Source organism: Rhinolophus sinicus, chromosome 11 (assembly GCF_057876585.1).
Source record: "Rhinolophus sinicus isolate RSI-liver-muscle chromosome 11, RSI-T2T, whole genome shotgun sequence".
NCBI lineage: Eukaryota > Metazoa > Chordata > Mammalia > Chiroptera > Rhinolophidae > Rhinolophus > Rhinolophus sinicus.
This window is the reverse complement of record NC_142511.1, coordinates 9,443,893-9,462,491: the sequence shown is the minus strand read 5'-3', so window position 1 is coordinate 9,462,491 and position 18,599 is coordinate 9,443,893. Positions and strand designations below refer to the sequence as shown.

The 18,599-nt window shown below is 35.7% G+C and overlaps 1 protein-coding gene across 6 annotated transcripts in view; it reads right to left on the bottom strand.

The window, feature by feature from the left end:
• Positions 1-18,599, bottom strand: part of RALGPS2 (Ral GEF with PH domain and SH3 binding motif 2) — a 134,078-nt gene that overhangs the window by 102,859 nt on the left and 12,620 nt on the right. For all 6 annotated transcript variants that reach the window (XR_016022737.1, XR_016022738.1, XR_016022739.1 and 3 more), the window contains exon 2: positions 1,285-1,427. Coding sequence is in view for 1 of the 6 variants with exons in the window: in XM_088801594.1 (XP_088657720.1) it covers positions 1,285-1,341 (57 nt within the window). In the remaining 5 variants the exon portion in view is untranslated. The remainder of the gene's footprint in view (positions 1-1,284; positions 1,428-18,599) is intronic.

Genomic DNA, 18,599 nt, shown 5'->3' with positions numbered 1-18,599 from the left:
GCAATAATCCAGACAAGAAATAATAAATGACCAAATGAAGCAGAAATAAGAAGAAAAGGACTGGATCCTGGAGTTCAAGTGTGGTGGACAGGCTCTAAGGTGCCTGCCAGGAACCTCTGTCTCTTTATAGTCACGGCCCACGGAATCGTCTCGAGTGTGAACAGGATCTGTGACCTGTTTTGAACCACCGGAATAAGCAGAGATGGTGGGATGACCCTTCCGAGAACACATTACAGAAGACTGCAAACTTGTTTTGCAGGTGGAGTCTTCCTGCTGTGATGAGAAAATGGTTGTGGCGGGCAAAGGGGAAGCAAGTTAATGACAAATCCAAACTTAAACTTAGATGGCGAGGGGGATGGTGGTGCTGTTAACAGAAGTCAGAGAAAGGAGCTGGACTGTTTTCAACACAGGCTGTGAGGCAAAACTGCAGTGAGTAACTTGACTTTGTTCGTATTGTAAGTAAAGTGTCTGGTCCATAAGAAATACTTAACAAAATTTATGAGGGAAGTCAGAGCTACAGATAAAAATATAGAGATCATCTGCAAACGAAAAATAATCGAAACTACAGACTTAAGAGCAATTTCAGTGACAGCAAGGCCTAAGTAATTGGCTGGGGCAAAATGGAGCTGAAGGTATTAAAGAAATTAGAGGCCAAGGTGTTAAAGGGTCATAAACATTATTCTCGTCCTATATAATAAAGGGAAAAATATAGGAGTTAGATGCTAAAGTGATTAAGGAAAGCAGGCAAGTACCCTAGATGTATAGACAAAATAAGAGAGAAAAAGGTAGGGCAAAAATAAAATCATGATACATTAACTAGAGAGGCGAGCATCTTCTTCAGTCTTCACCTCCATCTGTTGGAAGAGTAGCTCTCCAACACTTTCAACTCCTTCAACAGGCTTGGAATCAAGAGATCGAGACAGTGTCCAAAGTTATATGATTCCAAAAAGAAGAATCTTTCTTTGCCTCACTTGTACTATTGCCCTCAAGGTACATGTAATGTAAAAAAGCCACAAAAGAAATTCCATGTGTCCTTCAAAACTAAACCCAAGAAAGGATTTTAAGTAATTATTATTTGCCAAGTATCTTAAGTGCGTAAGGAGTAATGTTTCTAAGATGCACGGTTAACATGTGAATGGTACCATTAAAGGAGGTTTTTGAAAAACCGAAAAATTGATAGCCCCTTTTCTCAAGTTCTGATTTAAATGTGTGGCCAACCATAGCGCTTGACGAGTTAGAGTGCCAGGTAAGGAACTTGACAAGTAAACTTTGTAAACGCCTTACCTCTGAGGCAGTAGCAGCAGTAGTAACACTGCCTGCCTGCCCGTTCATTAGGTCCATGCTTCCCTCAACATCAGTCCCCGACGCCGTTAGCAGCACAGAAGACGGATTCCTTCACGTCCAAGGCCACAAATACATTATTATTCCTGAAAAAATATAAATGGAAATTTAAATTTGCGTTTAATTATTATTCAAAGCTTAAAAACACAAATGTCAAAAAATCATTTTTTCAACTTTACTAAACTCTTATTTCAGTTAAATCACTAAATCCAATTTGAACACAATCCTGTATGTTATTTTCAAATGATCAGACCCATCAAATGGCCAGTGTTACCTTTATGTCTGTGAATCAGCAAAGCAAAAGCATCATTTTCACTTACGATAACAAAAACTCAAAACCTTTTAAAGTTTTAAGTAAATAGTGTAAAAAAACATATGGCAAAGTAACACATGGCATAACAATAAATTTTTAGAGATCTAAATAACATTCCCAAATCAACAACACTTAATAAGTTTACCATTACTGATAAACTACTTTACACAGATACCACAAATAGCACAATATGATATATTTATATGCATAGAGTTCTAAAGTTTGAATATCTTCAATCCATTATCTCACTGATCTTCACAAATACCAATACGATATTATACTCATATAACACAAAGAAACAGCCTCTGAGAACACAGCCTGGTAAATGAGCCAAGAATAAAATTCAAGCCATCCAAAATTCTAATCAAATATTCTTTCCACAACACCATATTTCTTTCCACTTTATTGGAAGTCAGAATATTTACCTGAGGTTCTAATCCCTTTCTACAAATAGACTCACCTATCTAGGATAAGATTGCTTTCTCTCTGTAAAACAACAGGAGTAAATGGACTTTTAAGGTCCCTTTCCAACTTTAAATTTCTATGATGTTTTTCTTAACAGAAATGATAGGTGTCTATAAATTAGATATTTAAAAACTATACCCCCTTTAAAAACTGAGTTTGAAATAGCAATAATAATTCTCTAGATGCTAAGTTGTCTTCTCTCTGGAGAAGCATTATAGGATAGTGATTTAGAAACACAGACCAGAACAAGACTGCCTAAGTTTAAACCCAGCACAATGCTTAACTTTTCTGTCTCATTTTCCTTATCTATAAAATAATAATTTAAAAAAGTACCTACTTCAGAGAGTTGTGGTGAGGACAAATGAATTAATATATGCAAAGCACCTAAAACAGTGCTGACACCTGGTGTGTATTATGATGCAGATTTTATCTGATTAATCCACACAACGTTTAAGTATCGATGGAGTCTTCTAATTAAAGATGACAAAAACCTTAGAAACACAACTCTGGCAAAATACATGTTGGGCATCACCTAAATCCTAACTGCGAACACAATAAATGAGAATGCTTCAACTCTGTTTCCTAGATGAAGCAAAACATATTTCTGGTTTTCAAATGCTTAAAAATTATTACTAATGATAGCAGCCTTCAGTCACATCTTAAATTTACGTATCTGTATTTCTTCAGATATATCCTAAGTACCTGCTAAGAACAAAACATTGTGCTAGGTTTTTTTAATGAAAAACATATTAGAAATAATGGCTTTTTAAAACGCATTTAGAAAATCAATGTGAAAATGAATAGAGCACAGAAATACTTTAACTTCCTCCAATCCATAGTATTTCATTTTATAAGCTTCACTATCCTTATGACACTATTAAGATCAATTTGTATTTACACTGCTTCACAAAACCAGCTTGATAATCCAAATTCTCTCTGAAGACAATATTCAGTTTGCAATGAAATCTTTTCAAATAATTTCATTTCATTCCACATTCTAAAGATTAATTTAGATATGAATTCTTAAATCAAGAGTGCCCCCTAGTGTTAAGAAACAAGACTTTAATGAAATTGTTAAAATGTGTGTTGAATCTACTTTATATATCAAATATATATTTTATATTATTTACTGAAAAAGAATACCGTGTTTCCCCGAAAATAAGACCTACCCCCAAAATAAGCCCCAGTTAAGATCATCAGCCAGATGGATCTATTTAATATGTTATCACGATGTTCCAGAAGATGACATGACTGTATTTGAATAAATGTAGATGGCTGTATGTGAAAAAATAAGACATCCCCTGAAAATATGCCCTAACACGTCTTCTGGAGCAAAAATTAATGTAAGATCCGGTCTTATTTTCGGGGAAACACAGTACAGACCAGGAATAAACATTAATATATTTGTAAACTATAACACTAAAGAATCAATTTTTCTCTGCCTGATTTTAATTCAAATAGTCCATGAAAATTAAGGTCATATTAAAATCCATTACGTTTTTAGTAAAAAAAATAAAAAGTACAGCAAAGCGTACCTTAAAAGAAAATCCCACTCATAACTATTTACAAATGTACTACATGTCAACAGTATTTAATACTGTGAAAGGACAACGAAGCCTCATGATGCCATGAAAACACTGCAAGTCCGAAGTTTATTTTTCAGTACACGCCTCAAGCCCTTTCTGTGCTTTGCATACAGAAAAGTTCAAATTAAACAATACAAATCTATGCTTTAATATTATTTAATTTTCCCAGTGCTATGAATGGCACAATCTGTCATGACCCAATATCACAACAGCTCTTTTCTTAATTAAATTCATTAATTTCTACTTATTCTCTTCTGAAACTTTTAAAGACAGTTAATCTGACTGTCTTTTGGGTCCAAATCCCGAAACAGGCATATTGCTTCTTTCCAAGCAATACAATTCCCAAATAGCAAATCTGAAATGTGTAGATTTAGTTCCTTGCTTGAGGTCATAAAACCAGGTAATTAAATCGCAGGCACACTCAGCCTTCTAACTCCCCACCTTCTCAATGTATTGCCACCAAGAAATCAATGCTTTTAAAATAAGTGAACAAAGGGTTAAAGTAATAATTTCTCACTAATCTCATTTCAGAGTACCAGTTACATATTCTTTTATAAAATAATTTATGCTATCATTAAGAATATTATGCTAAAGACATTTATAGTTTTGCAAAACATACTCTAGAAGAATTAAGCAACAATATGGGTAATAGTGAAATACAATTAATTAGTGGAATTTCTTTGGGAACATTCAGACAATACAGAATTGCCATGCTCACACTTTGGCTTAAAAATCTGTCCTGGAAATTCATTTCATCAAAACTCTGGAGAAAAAGAAAATACTATATAGATAAAGCTATTCAATTAAGCACTACTTACAATAGTGAAAACCAGAAGCAATTTTAATGCCTTTGTGCATAACCATATTAAAATTTCCAATGGACAATTATAAACAAACATGAAAATAGAAATGACGGGTTCAACAGAAACTAGACCTTCTTGTTATACTATTCTTATAAGATTCATGAGAAAAAAGTAATAGGGTAAGATTAAAACCCTGTAATTGCAATTCAGTATTTAAAAGTTATTACAGAATTTGCTTTCATTTAAATTTTGTTTTTAAATAAACACCATCAAAGACACATTTTATATGCCATTTACGGAAAGGCCAAAGATTTCAATGGCCTGTGTATCACAGCATTAAGGCACACGCACTTCAGCACGTATGACAGCTCAACTTGCACCGTGTGCTTACCATTGTTAATACAAGAAAACTGGACACTAGTCTCAAACCCTCTTTGTTTCAACAATTAAGTCATCAAAATGCTGATGAGTAACAGAGAAGATTTTTTCAACATAATTAATACTGAGCTATTCTGACAAAAGTTTAATAAAAAAATGTAGTTACCTCTTAAAAACATTTCTGGTATAGTACTAAGCAAGATTATCTTGGCTATTTGTCACCCTTAAGAAGTTCAAGTCATTACAAAAGGAAAAGAAAGGGTTCTGATGTACACGGAATTGTAAGAGTGTTCCAATACCTCCTACAGAGAGGTCATTAGTCTGCCACCATTGTGCTTTCACTGCTCTTTTGTCAAAATTCTATTGCTAAATTTTCGCACTGATTTATTTATGTATCTCTCCTCAATGAACTGGATGTTAAAGACCCATATTCAAAACAAGACATAAAACCACTATTTTTCATTTTTGCATGCAGGCACATAAACACAATACTTGACCTCAAATTACTTATTTAACAAGTATCTGTTGAAAGAATGAGTGAATGCCTGAACAAAACAGTCATTCTATAAATGCCCGATTAAAAATAAACGTGTAGGGAGAATGGCAATCAAATAATCAGTAGACAATATTACACACATTTAAAAGAATATGATGAGGATTTCTATTTCCAGTAATATGGCTGACAAAACAATGTAAAAATTTTTGCATTACAAAAGAAATTAGAAATGGGCTTGAATTTTGATACCAGCTGGAGAAGAAAAAGCAACCAAAAGATGAGAATGAAATTGAAACCCATACACTCTTCTCCCCACGCCACCCACACACATTTTTATCTAAAATAAAGCCAAAGAGATTGATAGTCTACCCCCAACACTGGTAAGAGAGTCTATTAAAAATATATATACTGAGGATATATATATAGGAGGATAAGGGACCTTGTCTGCCCTGACCTGGAGGAGGGTGTCTACAAAATGATAATTTGTAATCTACACATGCTCCAGCAGATACAGAATTTGAATTTATTACCAGCATGGTCCAAGACCCTCAAGACAAGAAATTCACATTAAATATGTTCACAAGCCAGTGGGACTCCCAGACCCAAGGCAAATGAAGGGAACCAATAATTGGGGTAGGAACATTCCTCACCGAGGCAATGTGGATTCCCACAGACAAAGTCCCACTGGCAAGCTCAGAATAAAAATTTACAAACGCTATTCAAAAAAACCCACTACAAGTAAAAGAGGAAACACGATAATTATTAGGATTACTGCTTGAGAACTTTAGATGAAAAATTATCAGATACAGGCTATCAAACAGGAAAGATTAAAACCAGCAGCTTTAAAGGAAGAAACTGAAAACACAACGTATTGTGAAAAAGCAAGACAAACATTTGTAAGAAAACCAAATAAAGTATTTTAAAAAGAATTAAGCATCAGATTAAACACAACTGAAGAGAGAATTTATGAAGTAGAAAGAGAAAAATGAAAATATGCAAAATTCTACACAGAATTAATGAAATAGAAAATGTGAAGAGAGATTAAGAGAAATAAAAAAATAGAATAAGATCTAACACAGCCTAAGAGCAGTTCCAGAGGAAGAGAGATAATGAAGGGCACTATTTAAAGAGATAACAGCTGAGAAGTTTACAGAACATGCAAAAGACATATATCTTCATATTCAGGAATCACCAGCCTTGAGCAGGATAAATAAATAGTCACATTCTATATACATCACATTAAAGTGTTTAAAAAGCAAGTGGGATAAGGCACTTTACTTATACAGGAACAAAATTAAATGAAAAGCTTCTAAACAGTACCAACAGACACAGAAGAAAATGAAATATCTTCATCTTCACAGGGCCAAGAGAAAATAATTGTTAACACAGAATTCCATACCCAGCTAAAGTCTCATTCAAGAGAAGGTAAAATACACTTTTAGACAAAGAAAGAATTTACTACAAAATTAGTCCACAGGGACAGGCAGTTGGAAGGAAGGGGAAAAAAGGAGGTCAGATGGACAGAAAAACAAAAGACAGGAAAGATGGATGAACTGATAAAAGGATAGATAAGAGAGAAAAAACAGAAGGAGGGAGAATAAGTAAGGTAGAAGGGAAGGGGAAGAGGGAAGAGGATCGAGGGAGAGGAGGAAGAGAAAATGAAAAAAGGAGAGAAACTAAAATGGGAGCCTAAAAGGTTGTTCCTACTCTGTTCAAGTTTGTAACACCAGTAGAGGGGGGGAAAGCAGGAAATGAAAGAACCGGAGAATACTACAACTTGTTACACTGTGATTCAGGTTCAAGAGTCACATGATTTCTACAGGAGGAAATGAGGTTCAGGTTTATAAAGAAAGACAAGTTGAAGGGTAGGAAGAGTATAAAAACACCATAAACAAGGGCACAAATTTAAAAGTAAAGATGGCCCGAAGGAGGTACAAGGTGGCATGCCAGCCTGCTTGCTAGGGAGAACCCTTCTGATGAGCTCTGCAAAGGTTCAAAGAAGTGACAGGACCAAACTACAGAGGGGTTTCAACTGTCAAATGGGGTCATTTCGATGGAAGGGACTGGAACTAGAAAACATGAATGGTTTCTAAGCAGGGAAATGACCTTAGGAAATTAAACCAGTATTTCAAGGTTTAACATGCCAGGGGCATGCCACTGGGCTTTAGAGAAGATGAGTAGTAAACAACTAGCTCCGACCATTTGCCAAAAACAGCGAAGAATCTGAACTGATGTGCAGGCCCCTTTCCCACCCATGCTTCCCCAGTCTCTGTTTTCTGGCATCCTGTCCTAGTCTTCTAGTTCTACAAAACCTCCCATGGTCACAGTTTATCCTCTTAACTTCAATCACCTTCATCCTACCATCACCAGTTTGAATTCAGAATCCCTAATCCTACAGAAATGGCAAACTCAGACGACATTTAAATTGGGAAAAAAACATAATTTTGCATTAATTCATGGATAACGCCCACCATCCCACCCTCCCCCTCCCTTCTTCCCTCCCTCCACCCTCACCTTTGCCTTGGAGCAGAGAAAGCAGTTTGGAGGGAGAAGCATGAGATACAGAATACTAACTCTAGGACTTTAACCCGGTGTGCTATGCTGGGTAAATTATTTAATCTCTGAACTTTGGTATCTTCCTTCATAAATAAAGGATGATAAAATGTACCTTGGAGATCGTTTGTAAGAATTAAATGAAAAAAAATATATATATATAATATATATATATATATATATAATATATTATATATATAGATTTTACATACATATATACATATATACCCATATATATATACACATATACATATATATATATAATCAATGCATCTAGAAATGGTATACTATAATGGAAAGAACACATATTTTGGAGTAAGACAGTCCTGAGTTGAAACCCTAGCTTAGGCACTACCAGCCAGCTGTAAGGCCTTAGGCAAGTTATCAGAAAAGGAACTTTGCTAATATTCAAGCAGATTCCCAAAGCCCACCTATCAGTGATGTGGCTTAAAAAAGCAAAAGCAAAAGGAGAGAAGGCAGAACTCTAAGAGCCCTTCTTCTACTTCTGAATTCCAGAAGCATGTGAAAAACTTCAATATAAATTAATGGATTAAAAAAGTGAGTAAACTAATCCTCTAAATGAAGCATTTTGAAAGCACATTTAAGACACAAGTTCACTGAAAAAGAAATTTACTAAGTGATCAAAAATAGTTTGCAATATTAAATCACTGGATTTAACGATGAGAGGTTCCTTAAGAGAGATACCACTTTGCATGTTGATTAATTTCTAAGTGTAGATTAGACATAAATGTTATAAATTATGAGTTTATTCAAAAGTATTTAACTTGAAATTATTCCACTTATCCTTAGTAGTGGCAGCATAAATAAAAAAAAAATTCTAAGCTACACTTAATTCTTAATCAAAGGATAGTAAGCTTTGAACAAAAGCAATTCATACCCTGAAACTAAAAAGACATGTTCTGGGGAAACTTCAGTCATTGTAAGCCAACCGCAATGACAGGTTTAGCAATTTCACATACCACCCAGGTAGCAAAATAAAAATAAAAATTGATGCCTAAATTAATCTACACATTTATAAGTCTCATGTCAAAAGAACAAAATACCTAAACTGTTTCCCAGCAAGACTACAGATCACTTACCAAATTATAGTTTAAACTTAAACATCTATACAGTTTCTAGATACATATTTTATTTATAAATATTTTAGGTACATATTCAAGATGTATTAGAAAGATGATTTTCAAAACAAAGTAAGCTAAGATCTTAGAGGAAAAAAATAAGGACACCAGAAAATTTTCACTTACCACATTGCCACCCTAATACTCTACCTGAAGTAGAGTGCATATTATTAAGGGCAATAAAAAGAAACTGTCCCATTTAAAATGTTCCTCACCATCTTAAAATAGCAGACATTATCTCTCAAAGTAAAGAAACACTTTAAAATAATGAAACTACTTCAAATAACTCACTTGGGTTAAAACTGTTTTCCCTTAAGTGAATACACAGAGACTCTACACAAGTCTTTCAGATATAATGTTGTTGCATTTGTACTAAATTGTAGAAGTAATGGGATGATCCATTTATAAACTGGCCCATATCTACACAGACAGCTTATATTTCTATGTCCCTAAATAGTCTAAACCTAAATTCTTGTAGGGAAAGAGAGACTTTCGAATGACTAAATATTAAAGGGGGGAAATCTGTTAAATAATGCTGTACAGGTGATACTCCATCTCCAGCACAGAAGGTTTGCTGAAGAGAATCTGCCAAGTGAGTCTAATACATAAGAGCTCCGAGGTCTCCTACGTGACCTGGCCCAAAATGTAAATGTAGGTTAACTAGAAATTCAGATAAGAGAAAGGAAATTCCAAGCAAAAAGATAAAGGCTGCTCCAAATGTTTGTTTCGTTTTCTGTTTTTGTTTTCAGTGGGTGTGTGTGCATTCTGACCAGCTAGCTGCTCCATTCAGAACACTAGCCTGTAAAAGTCCATTTAACTCATAATACTATATATTTGGAATAAACAAAAACACTGAACACACTGTACAATATTAGCAATTAAAATATGAAAACTATCCAATTAAATCAAAATATTTCAGAAAAACAGCATGTATATGTAAGAGAGACAGAGAGAGAAGTGATGATAAAGCAAATGGCACAAAATGTGAAAAACTGGTCAATTTGTATAGAGGGTATACAGTTCTTTTTACTACTTATACCTTTCCTGTTAGTTTGAAATTACTTCAAAATAAAAAGCAGAGGGGGGAACCTTATAAATTCTCATCAACTTAAAAACCTTCAACTTGCAAATTTCATAGGAACTAAGAAAACTACACATCCAATAAAAAGTACAACTCTTCCCACCAACAGATGGCTGAGTGTCACTTGTTGAGTGTCACTTGACTTGAGCCAAAACAGGCTCATGAACAGCCTTGGGGAATTAAGCTACTAGATCCACAAATATTTTTGCCCCATGATAATACAAAGAATATACTGATGAATATTATTTAAGAGGTGGAAGGTACTTTGGAGATCTCAACTTGGGGTACATTTCAAATCCCCAGGTCTTCCCTTATTTAATATTTGCCCCCCTCATCCCAGGGCATGCTTTACACCCGGACTCCCCACGGAGAATCATGGCAGTAGTAATTTACTATAAAGTGGTGGGAAAGTGTTGTATTCTTCAAATGTGCAAGAATGAAAGAAAAGGAGGGCAGAAAAAACGGAAGTAAATTAAAAGAAAGGGGGGGCAGGGAGCAAGTCTGTTTACCCACTGATTTACTCCAATCCCCCGATTTTACAGAAGACAACAATCCAGTAAGAGGTCATGCGATCTGGCCACCCTCACGCAATCAGTTAATGGCAGAGGTCGGTCTTAAATGCAAGTCTTCTGTTTGCTAATCCTTAGCATTTTCTATAATGCCAAATTACCGTCTCCCTATCAACCCTTAATTAAATGTTTAAACGCTGTAGAACTCTGGAGGTGGCAGGGGGTGAAATATCTAGTTTCTCTCCCTCTTCGCAGCTAATAGAAGAAGTTCACTAGGTGAACAAGATGACAGAGGAAACAGCATGTACAAAGGTAAAATCCTTTGTCGGTGGCATTCAGGGAAGTGCCAATAGTTGAGTACACTATGAGGGCAAAATTTAAGAGACACAGAAGCATCAGGAACTGAGTATGGAGAAGTAGGTATAAAGAAAGGGCAGTGTTTGTCACAGCAAAAAGAAAAGCCTGGACTTTAACCTGTAGGCAATGAAAAGGCAGAGTCCTTATAAGTGGACTATGAAATTACATGGTTTTACAAGTTTCAGAAAGACACACAAACACACACACCTGAGACAATGTTATTCATTCCTACTGAATTCAGAAGTCTCAACAAATGAATATCTATCTGATGACTTCAAGTACAACAGATGAAGGATTTATCCCAAAACATCTTGAAAAATCCCCAAATTTGAGAAAACTAGTATGGCATATAATACATTGAAATATAATATTTTTACTCCTACAGACCTTTTAATGATTCTAAAATTACTGAAATAGTTTATGCTTATTTACATTATTATACAAATTGTGGGGTAGAGTGATTAATATCATGAATTTAAGCCACCACAGGATCTTACATTTCACGCTTTAATTTATCCAAAATTCCTCTTCCTAGCCTTAGCTTTTTGCTTCTCTTTGGTCACCAGCACTAGGAGTTGGCTCCCGTAGCATAAACAGTGCTGGCAACAAAAGCTACTACACAAAAAAGTAGAGAAACAATTACAATGAGATGTGCCCACTGGGTGGTGAACTAGGATCAAATCTGTGCTCGGCAAAAGTATAAATCATCATATGTCATACGCCCTCAAAGGTATAAATCATCATGTCGTACGCCCTCCACGTCATTCACAGAATAGTGAAAACCACAAGTGTTAATTTGTGAAAGACAGATCTCTTCTATCAGCAACTGACTAGCCAAAAAAAGCATCATGTACTCTAACAGTAAAGATGCCACTGGCCTTTTAAAAGTGACAATGTCTCTAGCAACATAAATATTTGCATAGCAACTTGTAGCTTACACAAAATAATTTCGGCACAAGGATTTCAAGAAATCTTGTTTTAGTAAATCTACAACCTAGATTTCCATTAGAACATTTTATTAAGAACCAAGAGTCCTGGGTCTCTGAAGATGTTTACTCCTGCGTAAGTCCCGAGGCCACCCAAAGGCCACAAGAGAATTTCCTGTATAAATAGTGAGGTGTTGTGGACATTGGAATACTGTTCTTCATTTATTTTAACAGCCCCCTAAAATAAATATTATTACACTCAACTTAGGCAACTGAGGCTCAGAGAGGTTAAAAAGAGATGTTACTATATCTTAAGAGCAAAGAAATCTTTCCTAGAAATATCCTCCGTTCTTCCTCCTCCCCAACTCAACTCCCCAAAAGGAAAGCTTCCCTACCTACATGTCTCATATGCTACAACTCCTTCCTATTTTTTTATGTCTGCCAAAGAGGAAATGTCAAGAAAGTCTTCACAGAGATCTGATATTTGAGATCAGTCTTAACAAGCAGAAATTGGGCAGATGGAGAGGAAATGGTAAGGACATTCCTGGCAAGAAGAAATAATACAAAGACAGAAGAATGGAAGAAATTGGCATGACGGGAGAATGTCAGTTAACTCTTTGCAGAAGAAGTGTGTGTGTGTGTGTGTGTGTGTGTGTGTGTGTGTGTGTGTGTGTGAGAGAGAGAGAGAGAGAGAGAGAGAGAGAGAGAGAGAGAGAGAGAGAGAGAGAGAGAGAGAGAGAGATAGAGAAAGAGAGAGAGAGAGAACAAGAATGAACATAGAGATAAACTGCAAAGACAGACTGGAGCCAGATCATGAAGCATTTACAGCAGCAAGAGAAGAAACATGCACGTTATTCTCTAATTCAAGATTTCTTAACTAAGAGACCATGAATTAAACCCTAGGGTCATGAACTACCCAACTTCTGAAAAGTATGAAAACTGTGCAATGAACACACATAAAAATTAATTTTCCTGGATCCATACCTATCAAATGATTTTCAAAGGGACTCAGGACTAAAATGTGGGTAAGCACTGCTGCTGTGGGTAACTGGGAGTCACGGTATAATTACAGGCAGGGATGTGTGCCATAACACTTTTATTTTAAGAAAGGTAATCGGCAACATGTATGGCAGTTGATGGACTAGGGAGAGAACCTTAAAAGCAAATAGAGCACTAAGGTTATTGCCCTATACCAGCCAGGAGATTTTAAATACATTTAAAAAAAACTAATTCCAGAGACTTTTCAAAGGTAAACTTGCTATACTTTACTGACCATTTGCACACGAATTGTGAGCAAGCAGGGAACTAAGCATGCCTTATCATTCTACTTCCCATTTAAAGACCGTGTCATTCACTTATTCCACACAGTCATCAGTAAAAGCCAATAATACAGCAGAGCAGCTGCAAGTGAAAGGGTACCACTTTCTCCATTTGCAACCAGCCACCAGTGGGAAACTAACCAGAAAATGCCAAATGTCCCAAAGAGGAAATGCTGATGGTCTAGAAAAGGAGTTGGCAAACTATGGCTCAGAAGCTGAATCAGCCCTGTTTTTGTAAATAAAGTTTTATTGGAACAGTGCCACACATTCATTTATGTATTGCTTACGGTTACTTTCACGCCACAGAGGCAGACCTGAATAGATGCAACAGAGGCTTTCTGGCTTGCAAAAAAAGCCTAACTTACTAACTGAGCCTTTCGAGAAAGTTTGCCAACCAACCCCTGGTCTAGAACAAAAACAGGCACAGATTCTACTTCAGACAGCACGCCTTTGGTACAAGCGATGCGAGTAAGAAGAGGAAGGCTGTAGGTGGACCAAATCCAGCCATGGAACATCAATGCCTTCCCTCGGAGCAGCTAAGATATATTTGTAGTAGCAGCAAACTATTCCTAATCAAACTGAACAGACAAAATTTCAAGTATCACTCCATTTGGAAAAATACCACTCCTCACAAGCAACATACTAAAAACCAATGTTCTCAGCCTAATCCAAATCCTGTCCTTCCCTGTCATTCTTCCACTCAAACCTACATTCCCTCTCTCCCAGGGTCTCTTTTAAAATGACAAAATAAGACAATACTAAGATCCAAGCATCACCATGTAAAACCACTGCAGTATATGCTCTGAGAATAAGAGTCTTGGCCTACTTGTGGCACACTGGAAAAGGCAGCGAGATGGGCATTATAAATTAATGAAACTGAAATCTAAATTTCAGATTCCAAATAGCCACTAATTATTTCAAAAGCAAACAAAAGCAAAATTTTAGCCCATCGATTAAGCTCCACTGGTGGCCTCTATTAGAATCGGTTTGGAAATTATGTGCATGGTGGTGGTGATGTTGTAACATCTTTTCAAATGATATGAAAACAAATACTGCAAACATATCCAACTAGATCAGCTGCAGGTGGCTATACAGAAATAATTATTTCAAAAATGACAGTCTCATCAATACATCATCTACACATTCCCAAATCCTAAGACAATTTTCTCCAAAGGTTTCTGTTTAGCAACTTGCCAATACTGGGTTCAGCACAGGATTCAAATAAGCAATAAAATGACTTCAGATACTGGGCTTTCTCAGCCGTGGCACTATTGTCATCAGCCCCCGATAATCCTTGATTGAGACGCGCTCCCCGCAAGGTAAGCTGTCACATAGTGTCTGTAGCCTCGAGCCACTAGACGCCATTAACAGTTGTGGCAATCAAGTCTCCAAATACCACCAAATGTTCCTGGGGGGGATCGCCCCTGGTGAAAACCACCACTCCAAATGGATATCTTGATGATTTCCAAGAAAAAGATTTCAAGTCACTTTTTCTGCTTTGTGTATGTTTAAAGTAATTATGTGAAAGGTGCAGCAATGATACGTTATAGAAGCAGTTTTTCATAAATCTTTTGTCACTTTTTAAAAACAGCCTTATTTATATGTGTCCTGTAACCAACAGCACATGTTCAATGTAGCACACACATCCGTGAAAACAATCTCCACCACCACGACAGTGAACATATACCATCACTCCCAAAGCACCTGGCTTCCTTCATTCAGCACATTTATTCTGAGATTCATCTGTTGTATCAACAACAGTTCATGCCTTTTTATTCCCAACTAGTATGAATATATGAGTATTATAATTTGTTTACTCATTCCTCTATTGATAGGCATTTGAGTTTTAGTGGTTATTACAAATGAAGCTGCTGTGAATAGTGGTATACAAGTCTTTTATCTTCAGTAAATACCCAGGTGTGGAACAGCTAGTGGGTCTATATTTAACGTTTTAAGAAACAAACAAACTGTTCCCTAAAGTGGTTGCGCTATTTTACAGTCCCAACAGCAAAACGCAGAATTCCAGTTCTTCCACCCGTAACAATAGTTGGTGAGGTCAGTCTTTGTTATTTTAGCCATTCTAATAGGTGGGTATTGGCTCACTGTGATTTTAAGCTGCATTTCTCTAATGACTAATATTACATTTAATAAGTTACATAAAATAATACAAAAAGTTTTCAGTTCTTTACATATCCTAGATATACAAGGTCAGACAATTAAGTCCATGAACTCATCCTGGAAAAAGCGCTCCATACCTCATTGCTGAATATCACTACAGTCACCTTCGAAGTACTCCCCTTGGGAAGCTGTGCACTGATGCCAATGCCTAGACCACCCTTCAAAGAAATTTTGGAACTCTTTTTCTGGAATGGCCATCAGAGCTGTCGTCCTATTACCCTTGATGTCCTGAATGTCTTCCTTTCAATATTTCCTTTATCTTCGGGTAAAGAAAGAATTCATGGGGGGCCAGATCAGGTGAGTAGGGAGGGTGTTCCAATACAGTTATTTGTTTACTGGCTATAAACTCCCTCACAGACAGTGTCGTGTGAGCTGGTGCATTGTCGTGATGCAAGAGCCATGAATTGTTGGCAAAAAGTTCAGGTCATCTAACTTTTTCACACAGCCTTCTCAGCACTTCCAAATAATAAACTTGGTTAACTGTTTGTCCAGTTGATACAAATTCATAATGAATAATCCCTCTGATATCAAAAAAAGGTTAGAAACATCATTGTAACAAGTTCGTGAACTTACTTGTCAGACCTTGTAAATCCTTAATCAGGTATTTGATTTGCAAATATTTTCTCCTACTCTGCAGCCTGTCTTCATTCTCTTACTCTCTTTCAAAGAGCACACATTTTAATTTGATGAATTTCATTTTTATCAATGTGTTATTTTATGGATTGTGCTTTTGGTATCGTACCTTAAAAATACTTGCCTAACTCAAGATCACAAAGATTTTCTCCTGCTTTTATCTAAAAGTTTTATAACTTTAGGTTTTACATTTAGGCCTATGATTCATTTTGAGTTATTTCTGTATATAGTACAAGATACAGATTGAAGTTCACTTGCTTAAATATGAATCTCCAATTGTGCCAGCATCGTTTGTTGAACAGAGTAAACTTTTTTCATTGAACTGCCTTTGCATTTTGTTAAAATTCAATATTCAATATACGTACTGGCTTATTTCTGGACTTTATTTCCCACTGATCTATTTCTCTACCTTTATACTACATTGTTTTGAATACTTTCTATTTTTTAAGGAATTGTGACATCAGGTAATATTAGCTCTCCAACTTTGTTCTTCTTTTTTAGAGTTGTTTTTGTTATTCTAGGTCCTTTTCATTTTTACATGAATTATAGAATCAGCTTGTCAATCTACAAAAACAGCCTGTTAAAAGTTTGATTATGATTGCGCTGAATCAACAGATCAATTTGGGGAGAACTGTTCATCTTAGCAACAATGAGTCTTCTCATCCATGAATAAGAAATACCCCCCATTTATCTAAGTGTTCTTTAATTTTGTTCGGCAATGTTGTATAGTGTTCAGTATTTCATACATATCGCTATTGTCAAGGGTATTAATTTTATTAAATTTCAATTTCTCACTGTTCTTTGCTAGTGTAAAGAAGTGCACTGATACCTGTACATTGGTCCTGTATCCCACAACTCTACTAAACTCACTTACTTCTGGGAGTTCCATACATTCCATCAGATTTTCTACAGTCATGTCACCTGCAAAAAGAAGGCACTTTCACTTCCTCCTTTCCATTCTCGATGGCTTTTCTTTTTTCTTCTTGCTTGACTGCACTGGCTAGAACCCCTAGTACAGTCTGGAACAGAAGTGGTGAGGAGAGATGACCTGTCTTATTCCTGATCTTAGGAAGAAGGCATTTGGCCTTCCATTATTAAAACTACATTATCTGTCGTTTTTTCAGAGATGTCCTTCAATGGGTTGAAGAAGTTCCTTTCCAATCCTAATTTGCTCAGAGATATTATCTGGAATGGAGGTAAGACTGTCAAATACTTTTTTCTTTTTGCATTTATTGAAATGACCAGATGATCATCTCAATAAATAACTATTCTTTTTAAGTTGGTTAACAGAGTGAATTACATTGATTGCTTTTTAAATGTTAAACTAACCTTGCATTCCTGAAATAAACTTCACTTGGTCATGATGTATTATTTTTTAAATAAAGTGCTACATTCGATGTGCTATAATTTGTGCAGAATTTTTGGATGTATGCTCATGTGGGACATTTCTGTGTAGTCTTCTTTTCTCATGTCTTTGTCTAGTTTGAATATAGGGGCAATGCTGGCCTCACAAAGTAAGTTAGTAAGTATTACCACCTCTGCAATTTTCTGAAAGTGTTTGTGTAGAACTGGTATAATTTATTCCTGAAATATTTAGGAATATTCACTTGTAAAGTCAACTGGACCTGGAGGTGGGAATATTTTAATCACAAATTCAATTCCTTTAATAGATACAGGGATATTCAGGTTGTCTGTTTCTTCTTGAGTGAAGTTTGGTAGTGTGTATCTTTTGGGGAATTTGCCCATCTCAACTCTGTTGTAAAATGTATAGGCATAAAGTTGTTCATGATAGTCGCCTGTTATGCTTTTGTTATCTGTAGAATCTGTAATGTTGTCACCTCTGTCATTCATGATACTAATCAGTCTGCTTAGAGCTTTATCAATTTTATTGATCTTCCCAAAGAACCAGTTTTTGATTCCACTGATTTTTGTCTATTGTCTTTGTTTTCTATACATTGTTTTCCACATTGATCTTTACATTTCCCTTCCAATTACTTTGGTTTAATTCACTGTTTTTCTAATTTCTTAAGGTGGAAGTAGCGGACATTAATATGAGATCTTCTTTCTTTTCTAATATAGGCATTCGGTGCTATAAATTCCCCCCTAAGTACTGCTTTAGTTATGGTATGTCACAAATTCTGATATGTTGTATTTTGATTCAGTACAAAATACTTGCTAATTTCCTTTGGATTTCTTCTTTGACCCATAGGTTAGACTTACATTATGTAGTTTCCAATTATAAGTAAATTTTCCAATTTTCTGGTAATGATTTCTAATTTAATTCCACTGTAATCAGAGGGATTCTCATTTTAAGTTACTGAGATTTGTTTTATGGCCCAAATTACAGTTCATCATGGAAACTATTCCGTGTGCACTTAAGAAGAACAGAGAAGAATATTCTGCTTTTGTTATGTGGAATATTCTATAAACATTAATTAGGTCAAATTGGTTGACAGTTATTGTTCAAATCCACTATATCTTTGTGATTTTCAATATTCAGAGAAGGGTACTGAAGTCTCCAA